Genomic DNA, 11,073 nt, shown 5'->3' on the forward strand with positions numbered 1-11,073 from the left:
CTTTTATTTTTAAAAGGTTTTGGGGTTTGTAATTTTTTTTGTAGTTGTTTGTTTTGCTTTCCACTTAAAATAAGGAGTTTTCTCTTCACAAAGATCCTTTTATTCTAAATCAGGCTCTGAACAGAGGTGTCACTACCACAGGGACCGGAAACGGATACCACATTCAGCTGGGTGTGCAGGCTCTGGCGGGTTTCATCAGCCGGGGACGCCGTGACAGCCCCAGCCGCAGCCAGGAAAGATGCCAGATGCGCAGCCTCCCCCGAAACTCCCGGGAAACTCACAGAGCCCCGAGGCAGGAAGAAGCTGATGTCAACTTAGCCTTCGGGGATTTCAAGCAAAACTCTTAGAAATGATTCCTCTGCCCTTTATTTGGTATCACGATCTTTCTCTGAGGAGATGAGCCAATTTGCTCCAAGGACCTCATTTCATGAAACTATGTATATGTAGTTATACACACACACATATATATACACATATTATATACACGTGTGTGTATATATATACACATATATACACATAGTATATATGTATGTGTATACATACACAAACATGTATACATATAAACACATACTATATATATATATGTTTTAAAGAAACACTGTTGCTTTGCTTTTAAGTATATAAGGTAACTGGACTGACTAGGTTCCCTTCATCTCTTCCTTGGAGAGGAAGGTCCTTCCTGGGCGTTTAGAATTGGGGAGTGGTTCACACTCCCCTGAGGACATGCCATCGGTCAGCACTGTGTATAAATGGTACTTCTGCAATACCTGGGGGCTGCGGGAGCCATTAGTTTCTTCTTCAAGGAATGTAACTACTCCCACCTGAAATGTTCCCACTTTCTTGGTCAGGGACTTTCTCGAGCAAAAGAAAGCTTCTGCACATCCTCTATGTTGTTATAAATTCAAAATCTGTGGTGTTTGATTTTAATAACTTCAGTAGCTGATAATGACCAAGTAATGCTCTCAGCCCTCCTTTCTGTCCCAGATGTTAGTGTAAAGGTGAGGCAGTTCTTGATTCAGTAGGTACGGGGAGGGCTTCCCTGGTGGCGCAGGGGTTGAGAATCTGCCTGCCAATGCAGGGGACACGGGTTCGAGCCCTGGTCTGGGAAGATCCCACGTGCCGCGGAGCAACTAAGCCCATGCGCCACAGCTACTGAGCCTGCGCGTCTGGAGCCTGTGCGCTGCAGCAAGAGAGGCCGCGATAGTGAGAGGCCCGCGCACCGCGATGAAGACTGGCCCCCGCTCGTCGCAACTAGAGAAAGCCCTCGCACAGAAACGAAGACCCAACACAGCCGAAAATAAATAAATAAATAAAGAGGTACGGAGACTCGTATAAGAACAAACATTTATCTGTGTGTTCCATCCAGTCTTTCTTTGTATTTGCATTTTAGATCTCAGCTTGTGTTGGCATTATCTGTGCGATATATTTCTCTCCTGCTGGATGGTGTGTTCCTGGAGGCCAAGGACTGGGTTACATTCATCTCCTAACCCTGTATCCGACACATAGTAGTTGCTCAATAAATATTTGCCGAAAGAATGAATCAACAAAGGAATGAAGCAGTGCCTGAAGGTGATGCCACAGGCGAGACTGTCCCTATCCACCCTCCTGTGTCCCTCCTCCACCTGTCACACCCATCCTGTCTACCTTGGCAGCAGTGTTTTCACTCTGAAAAACTTCACAGCAGAGAAGATTCCCACCATCATGCCTCAGAGGCACACCTGTCCTCACCTTTGTTTTCTTATTGCTGAGGATACAAAAAGCAGCAAGACTTCTGAAGGAGGTATCTATTTTGGGCCCAAACAGAAAAGAGTGGGTGATTCTGTGGGCAGAGATTCCTGAACGTGGTGGGGTTGACTCATGCCCGGAGGTACTCAGAATTTCCTCTGTTTCGTGGGCGTCTGGGGCAGACGTGGCTCGACTCGAGTGCTTTCTTTCAAGCACAGTCAAATGCAGGAAAGACACCCCTAGCTGCTGTTTGGGGCGTAGAAGGAGGGGGAGAGCGGGATTCAGAGAATTTAAGTCTGCAGGGGCTCTGTGTGCCTGAAGAGGTCACCTCCTAGAGGAGATGGAGGGATCGCTGCTGGGCATCTGGGGTCGGAGTCTGTAGGAACAGGCTCGTTCACTTACGCACAACCAAAGCAGCAGCGGGACCTCTTCAGAGCGGACTCTCTTCCACTTTTAAAAAAGTGAAATTAAACTTGTTTACTAACGTGGGTTCAGGAGAATCATCAAGAACGAGGGCTCTGCACCACTCCAGCCTGGTTCAAATCCTCGCTCCCCACCCCAGTTGTGTTCCATGGGCTAACTTACTCACTTCTGTGAGCCTCAGTTTACCAGGTGCAAAATGGGGGTGAGAGCAAGGCCGACCTGATTTTCAGGATTATTGGAAGGAACACTACGTTTTCACATAATGCCTGTAAGAGAGCATGTAGGCTGTGAATATTAGCTCTTGTTATTATCATTTGTGTTTAAAATGTTTCTTGGGGAGTTCCCTGGTGGTCCAGTGGTTAGGACTCGGTGCCTTCGCTGCCGTGGCCCCGGGTTCAGTCCCAGGTTGGGGAACGAAGGTTCCACAAGCCACGTGGCATAGCCAAAAAAAAAAAAAAAAGTTTCCTGCAACAAGGCTGAAGGCAAATAAGCCTCAAAGGAAAAAGTGGGTACTGGGATCAGGGTTTGTGCCAGGCCTGCCCCAGATAGCCGTCTGTTCTCCAGTTCACAGCTTCGCCCACCACTCAGCTTTCTCTCTCAAGAGGGCCTCCTGAAGACCAGCGGGCTTTCCACGCTCTTTCTTTTAAAGGAACCAATCGCCTTCTTAGTACTTACTTTTTATTCTTTAGAAAACTGCTTCTCTTTCTTCTTCTTTTGGGAAAAATTATTTAACTGTTCCTAGCCTCCTGATGCCAGCCTGGCCTTTCACTGCATCCAGAATGATTGGAAAAGGGGGGAAAGCAACCCAGGAAGCAGGTCTGACTAATCTGACCCAGGCTATTCACCTTACTTGGTCCCTTGTGAGCTTCTGGTCACCCCCCACCCATGGCATCCACACTTAGGTGCCTTAGTGTTTCTGCTGCCTGAAATCCTCCTGGGTACCTGACGCTGGGTTCAGAGTTCAGGCACCGTGGCTGATGGAAAGCCGCGTGGCCAGGGTGGGTGGGGGCAAAGTGTCACGTGGGCGGTCAGGATGGAGGTCCCAGAGCTCTGGCCTTGTGGTGTGCCGTTGGCCAGGGCTAGGTCGGGGCACAATTTGGATGTAGGGGAATAAGACCCCGGACTTCTTGACTGTTACCCAGAGGTGTCATGTGCTCCTGGTGATGCTGATTCAGTGACCCATTGTGGGAATGAAGTCTACCAGACCCCAACAAGGTGTGTAGACACTAGAGGATCAACATGAGAGGAGGAGAACACAGGTGCTTCTTGTCGGAGCAAAGGTACTAGTTTTTATCAGATCATCATTAGCCATTTGAGCCTTATCTTGCATGCAGCCAATACAAAATATGAAAAAGTTCGTTCGGGTTTTTCCGTACCATCTTACGGAAAACCCCAAACAAACATTTTGGCCAACCCAATATTTGAAATATGCGTCATTTGTTTCATTGCTCTCATTAACACCTCAATTTTCAGTTGTTACTCAAGGAGCATGACCCACGTATATAACTGTAGCAACATCATTAGGAAACACCACCCTCCAGCCTCTTCTGACATTCACAAGCACAAGCTTAGAGCCACCTTCTCCAAGAAGCCTTTCTGAACGCTCCGCGAAGCACCTTACCCTGCTTTGGTCGCTGTGGCATGTGTCAACTTGGCTACATACCACTTTTTAATATTTGATCTTGTGTCTTTCCCAGACTGGTTTTCCCATTTTACTTGCAAGTTCTGTGTGGGGTGGACACAGCACACATTTCGTCTCTCCTGTGACAGCCTTGCTACTCAAAATGGGGTTAGGGCATTAGCAACATGGGCCTCACAGGGAGCCTGAACCAGAATCTCAGCCCCCATCCCTGACATCCTGAGTTAGAATCTGCCTCACAACAAGCCCCTAGGTGATCTATAATAGATTAAACTTCGGGAAATACTGTGCTAGGGCACCTATTCCTAGTGAATAGAAATAAAACAATGGAATTGGACCAACCATGGAATCATTATTCTGTGGATTTCAATCCTAACCGCATCTTGAATCATCTGAGGAGCTTAAAAATAATGTTATCCTTATGTCCAATTCTCATCCCCAGAGAGTCTGACCTAATTGGTCTTAATTGGTCTTGGGTGAGGCTTGGGCATCATTTGTTAAAGTTTCCCAGACGCACACTTAATGTGCAGTTCATGCTAGGAACCAGTGCTCTAAATACATTTCCCAGTTGGACTTGTGTTTTCTCCCTGATGGAGGCAAATCCCAGAGTAACCTCCAAACAAGTCAAACAGCCAAAAACTTCCTGAGTAATCTTAGAGTGGAAAACACCTAGAGATGATTCTATTATTGTTTTCCCCTAAATGGGTGACTTATTTGAAAGCCTGAGAGGGGGAGGGATTCAGTGATGGCTGTTGACTCGCTGGCAAACACTGCTGCCTCCATTGGCAAGTCTTCAAGGTGGGAGTTGCTCAGCAGATGTTTTATCTCCAGTCTTAGGCCAGAAGCAGTTTGAGAGCAAAGACCTTTTCCATCTTGGTAATCCTAACGCATGGATGGATGGATGGATGGATGGATGGATGGATGGATGGATGGGTGAATCAATGGATGGAAAGATGGATGGATGGATGTCACTGAGAGTCGACGTGAAGACCTAAGGGGAATATTGGACTGGAATTTGGGAAGTCTGGATTCTAGTCCTGGCTCTTCACTTTTCCTGCTTGCCTTGTGTCCTTGGTACCTTTTTCTTACTATCTTGTCTAGGCACCCAGGCCTTTTAGGTTGCTTTTGCCAAACCAACTATAGCTCCCTTACCAGGGAGCATAACTTCCTGTGTCTCATCCTCTGTGCTCACAACTATAGCTGTTCAGATATTAGAGAACCTCATTGGAGGTCCTTCCTGGAGACCCTGGTTGATAGGGAGGCTACAACCCTAAATATTATCCTCAAAATTTTGTGCATATGTACAGTTTTCTAAGGAGACAGTTAACAGCACTCATCAAATTTGCTCAAGGACTCACCACTCAAGAAAGATTAAGCCAGATGGAGTCTTGCTATCACTTTGTTCTTCCTGTTGGGAGATTCAGGTTGTATGTATAAGAGTGACAAATGAGGTCTGTTTTTATGTGGTGAGGTTCTATGGACCATTTTTTTTTTGCCCCCTTGATAATACTTGGGGCAACGGCTGACTCCACCGAAGCAGAACTTCCTGAAGAAATTACTAGAAAGGGTGGCCAAAGAGGGGATGAGGGAGCTCGTTAAGGGTCTCCAATCTCTCTTCCCCTGATACCTGCCTGGATGAAGAACAAGAGAGGAGAGTGTCTGGAAGTTTAGATACCCCCAGTGGCTTCAGAGGGCCCCTGGGTGGGCCATGACAGGTACCAAGGTGACACACATTGTTAGCCTGGAGAGAAGGAATCCTAGCTTCTAAGTCCAAAGGGATCAGAGGCCATTCCTGCCTGGCTTGGGAAATCTCTACACCACTTTTGACAAATTTTCATTTAGGCTCTGCTTAAATACTTGCAGAGAAAGGGAGCCCAGGGGTTAATGGAGAGAAAAAGGTTAGAGGAACTCTTTACTCTGTTTGGCTGTTGGACATTCACCAGACACGAATAAACCCACAGTTCAAAGTTTTACCTTTTTTTTTTGGCCTTGCCACGCAGCATGTGGGATCTTAGTTCCCTCACCAGGGATCGAACCTGTGACCCCTGCATTGGAAGTGCAGAGTCTTAACCACTGCACCACCAGGGAAGTTCCCAAAGTTTTACCTTTTCAGCGGCATCCCCCACCCAGCCTCTGTCACCTTTCCACTCAAGTCTCCTTCCTTTTCTGATTCTCACTGCCGCCTAAAGTCTGGGGCAGGGGAGCAGATGATGAACAAAAGCCAAGATCCTCTCCTAAAGCCAAGAATCTACTGGTTTGCCATCTGGGTGCTCGTTCATTTGAAAAGTATGAAAGACACATATCCCTAATTTCACTTTCTAGGAGGGGAAGTTAAAACATAGAGATTGGAGGGCAGCAGAGAACAACTGGAATTCCGCCCCATCCATCTTCCCAGCCAGCATACGCGCCCCTCTGTGTCTCCCCTGACGTGGCTGGAAAGCCTTGACCACTTTCAGGGATGCAGGGCTTATAGCTTTTTGAAACAATCGATTGAATTAAGGTCCTCTTTCCTTTTGTCATAGGGAATGGCCTCGGATAAAGAGAAGGAGGTTCCCACTCGTGAAAGCCCTCCCCTGTGAGAAGCAAGGAAATCATTTGAGGACAAAAATGCCCGAAAAGCAAACAGCAGGAGCCTCACCCAGCAGTGAGAAGTGTTTCTGCCTTGACGTTTACAACCTTGCCTGAGTGCTGCGCGGTACCTTCCAGGAGTTGGAAATAACCTACAATGATACGTCAGCCTCGGCACTTGGGCCCGCAAAGGTCTCTTAACCCCGACCCTGCTGTGTATGTCTTCGGTTTGGAAACTTTTTCATCCAAAAGTACGCTGGCTTGAAAAGGCCTTTCGACAGAGCTGATTTTATTTCCTGTTCAGATTTCTTGACATAGAGCGATAGAGCTAGAAGTCAGTCTCAGGATCAGCTCCATCAACCTTTTCATTTTGCAGAGAAACTGAGGCCCAGGGAGGTATAGAAATTTGCCAAAAATCACGCCCTTCACCTCCTCCAACGATGGTCGTTCGGAGGTGCCTTGGACCGCTTTCTGTTCCCTGCGAAGTTCAGTATCCCTGACTCTTCTATCCACTGACCTCAGGTGACATGGCCCCCCTTCCCAAAGGAACTCTGTTTATTTTTACAGTTTCTACTGATCATTGGAAATGAAGGGAGCGGGAAGTGAACTTGAATGACCACCACGTTGAGGGCTAGCCTGACTTAAGGGTGACTGTCGCTATGATAGGAATGACTTCAACAAGAAACAACACAGAAGCCTCCAGACTACTCAGGGCTTTAGCCAAAGAAGCTAAGAAGCCTTCTCTTCGGGTGAGTGAAGTTGAGGATAGGAGCTGTAGAGCTCATCAGCTGTCCTCTATAGCATCTCTAGCTGACTGTCCGTCAGTGAAGTCAACGCTTTTTGGTGTCTTAATTCTCTCAGATCTCAAAAGGAGCAGATGTACAGGTGATAAACAGAACTGCCTATTTAAGACATGCTGTTTTTAAAGAAAGTAGCAACTGTTTCATGAGGTACTTCCTAAGTTTACCGAAGCCCCATATATATATATACATCTTCTCCAAAGTACATCTTAAAGATGAGCAAGGAAACAGTGGTAATAACACCTTGGGATCTAGAGAAATTGAATGATTAAATATGAAGAGTTAAACATTTTGTGTTTTAATGATACATGTGAAGATGGAAATTCCAGTGTGGGCAGTCATCTTTACAAGAAAGGATAATTAGACAAAAATATCCTCTTAATGGGTTTCCGCATTTTTTTTTTTTTGAGTCTAGGGCATGAAGATTTGATCACAGAATTCCTAGAATGAAAGAAGGATGATCAAGGCATAGATAAACTCTCAGAATTTCCACAGTGCTGAGAAAGGCACCTTCAATAACGTGCCTGTTGGCAACATCAGGAGAATTCTCTTTTCAACCACATCCCAGGACCCAGTAATACAGAGACTCAAAACACTCACGTTGACTAATACATCCCCTGTCACCCATCACAATTTTAAATGGTGGCTTTGGAAATTTTCAGACTGAAAATCTGCCTTATGAATCAGCTAGAAATTGCATCTGTTGACAGTCTGATTGATTTCGTTAGCAATTCTCCCTTCTGAGGAATAAAAAGATTTGTTTATTTGAAGACTGGGTTCCCTTGGGAGGAAAAAGCCTGAGATGAGATTATTTCTCACCCTGGAGTGGTTCCTAAGCCATATGTGGATCCCAGAAACTCAGCCCGTATCATTCTCTTTAGCTACCAAGTCCTCACTTGCCTCTGGATGGGACCATTTCATGCCCTGTCTGTGCACTTACTCTCTCTACGGAATCATCTCTGTAGAGCTCGGACCCTGTCTGCAGGGACCAGAAAGAGCACATGGCTGAGAAAACTGGGCTTGAGTCCTGGCTCTGTCACTGCCTGTGTGACCTCTGAGTTTTGAGGTCTTCTTCATCTCATGGGTTGGTGACATCCACCTTGCAAAGGGGCTATGAAGAGGAAAAGAAGACTTACACGTCTGGCACATAGAAGGTACTCTATAAATGGTCATTTTTACTTTCTAGTAGTCTTTTATTGACTCCCAAATGAAGTTTAAATTTTTAAACTTGTTACGAAGGCCTTGGGTCATCCATTTGACGCCATCCTACCTTTCCAGTCTTAATCCCCAGCAACCCCACATCCCCGTCCAAGGCTGGGGGCTGTTCCCTGATGCTCTGCTGTGTCTTTGCTCCTGTGGGCCTCTCTATCTGGAATCTCCACTCAGGGAAATTCACTGCCCCCTCAGGGCACTTTTTGCTGCTGCTTTCAGGAAGCTTTCCCTGATATACCCCTGCTCCCCTAGATCTTATCCCATTCCACCCATACTGCTGTTATTATATCTATGCCTTTCTTCCCCTTACTAGGTTATATGTCTCTTAAGGAGTGAGGCTATGTCTTGTTCATTTTAGTATTTCCTACAGTGTTGAAAAGGGGAACAAGACGTATTGGATAGATTTTTGAAGAGGCGAGTGTATGAAGGAGGCCTCACTGCTACAAGACCATTCAAATCTTCAGATAAGTCATCATCGGCTGGCAATAACACGCGTTTACTTGAAATGTGTTTCCCAGAGATGAGGCATGATTAACTGTAAAGACTTTTCTGTTCTGGCTTGGCTTGACCTCCCACTTTGCAAAGACCCTGTGGAGGTAGAAATCTCATTATGAGCCTTCCTAAAATCATGCCCACTTTTCACTTTAAAGTAAAGAAGATCCTACACCTGGGTCACTTCACAGCCCAGTGACTTGGTCATTTCCCCTAAACAAGCAAAAAAGACTCCTTATGCATCACCCTGTTTCACTTCTTAACGTATCTTTCTGTGACCACTTAGCATCATTATATATCTAGAAACGAAGGATATAAAATCATAGACTCTGATATCTTACCTGTTTTCCTGCATAAGCAAGGGAAGATGTTATTAGAAAGTTCACACTCAATTAAGAAGGAGGTTTGAGGTAGAAGTTGGTGGTTTCTTATTGCTTAAAAAAAAAAACTGACAAACCCTTTTGAAAGGATGAAAGGAATTCAAAACTTTCATATATATATATATATGTATATATCCACACACATACATACATGCATATATACACATAAGAACATAAGAATTAATGTTCTGAAAGTGATATGCTTATTTTTTTAAAACTTCTATAAAGTTACACATATAAGAAACTTCCTAGGTATTATTTCCCGAGACAGTAAAAAACAAAGTATACATCCTTGAGGCTTAACTCTTCCGAGATCTTAAATGATCCCAATGTTTCGTATATGAGTTAGTAATGTCTGCCAGACATTCACCTGGTCTTAGACTCCTAGTAGATTCTTAGTATTATCTTACAGCTTTGTGGGTGCAGTGGAAAACTGAATTCAGTGGAAAATCCAAGTTCTTGAGGACTCTGCTCATTAGTATGCTAACATTCAAATATCACATCACCCTATTCTTCCCAGAATCAGCCGTCAAAGACTTTGAGCGACAGAGAGCCCACCGTTCCAAGTTCTCTTTATAGGTCGGCGATAATTGAGGCATAAAATGGGCCCCCGGTGGGCTGTGGACATAGGGGTAGAACCCAGGATTCAACCCCCTTCCCTGTACTTTCTACTTAGGTGCCTCTCGGATTCTGTGGCTGGGGAGAGTCGACATCCTTAGCCTTCCCAGGACTCCGAGGACACCAGTGACCCCTTACCTGTCACGCAGCCAGGTACGACGATGAATACGAAGAATCCCCACATCAGCAAGCCTGGCTCCATCGTCCGGGCCCCTGGGATCAGCTGCCGATGTGAGGGCCAGGAAGAAAAGGTACTTCTCTGCAGAATGCTGGGTTTCCTTTCAGCCTCTTGCTGGCGTCGCACTGGGAGGCTGGGGAAGGATCAATCCGCCCAGGTTGTCATCCTCGCTGGTCCATCCGTCTCTAGGACAGTCAGCACTTGCTCTATATAAGTATTAGCCTGGTTTGTTCAGTCAGGAAATCGTGCCTACCACTCTCTTCTCTAGTCTCAAATATAGGAAGTGGTTTTAACCAGCTTTTTTTTTTTTTTTCAAGTTCAGTTGCTGGGAGGTGTGGGCCGGGGTTGGTGAGAAGATTGGGGTTCGTGTATGAATCCTTTCTTCAGCGTTCCCCTGAAAAGGGGAGGGAGATTCCCCCTGCCGTTGAAGGAGGATGAGCAAGCACTTCTTGGCAGTGGTCTCAGCTAGAGTTTCATGATCTGGTGTCACTGTGAAACTGAGGTCCTTCCCCAGACTTGCAGCTCCCGGAGGAGTGGGCAGGTGCCACACAAGATGGGGGGCAAGGTCATGCCAGGAGTGTGGGGGAGCAGTCTTGGTCCTGGACGGGAATTTCCTAAAGCTGTCTGACCACGGATCCCTTTAAAAAGTCTAGTGGGCATCCGGGTGGGGTCTCCATACTCAGAACTCATGAATACTCTCCCAAGATTTATAATCAGTACTAGCCATAATTATTTCACCCCGATGCTCTGGGTTCCTGCATGGGAGTTGTCATTTTATAAGATGTTTTGCCACCAGATGTGTCTTTCTCTTAAAAGATCATTACTGGGGACTTCCCTGGTGGTGCAGTGGTTAAGAATCCGCCTGCCAATGCAGGGGACAACGTGTTCGAGCCCTGGTCCGGGAAGATCCCACATGCCGCGGAGCAGCTAAGTCCATGCGCCACAACTACTGAAGCCCACGTGCCTAGAGCCCGTGCTCCGCAACAAGAGAAGCCACCACAATGAGAGGCCCGCGCACCGCAACGAAGAGTAGCCCCT

At 46.2% G+C, this 11,073-nt stretch overlaps 1 protein-coding gene across 1 annotated transcript in view; it reads right to left on the reverse strand.

The window, feature by feature from the left end:
* The window catches only part of IL2RA (interleukin 2 receptor subunit alpha), a 42,711-nt gene extending 32,497 nt beyond the window's left edge, over nucleotides 1–10,214 (reverse strand). The window contains exon 1 of the mRNA XM_060121003.1: nucleotides 9,996–10,214. Within this exon, the coding sequence (XP_059976986.1) occupies nucleotides 9,996–10,059 (64 nt within the window). The 5' untranslated portion in view covers nucleotides 10,060–10,214. The remainder of the gene's footprint in view (nucleotides 1–9,995) is intronic.
* Between the last annotated feature and the right edge of the window lie 859 nt (nucleotides 10,215–11,073).

Source organism: Lagenorhynchus albirostris, chromosome 1 (assembly GCF_949774975.1).
Source record: "Lagenorhynchus albirostris chromosome 1, mLagAlb1.1, whole genome shotgun sequence".
Lineage (NCBI taxonomy): Eukaryota > Metazoa > Chordata > Mammalia > Artiodactyla > Delphinidae > Lagenorhynchus > Lagenorhynchus albirostris.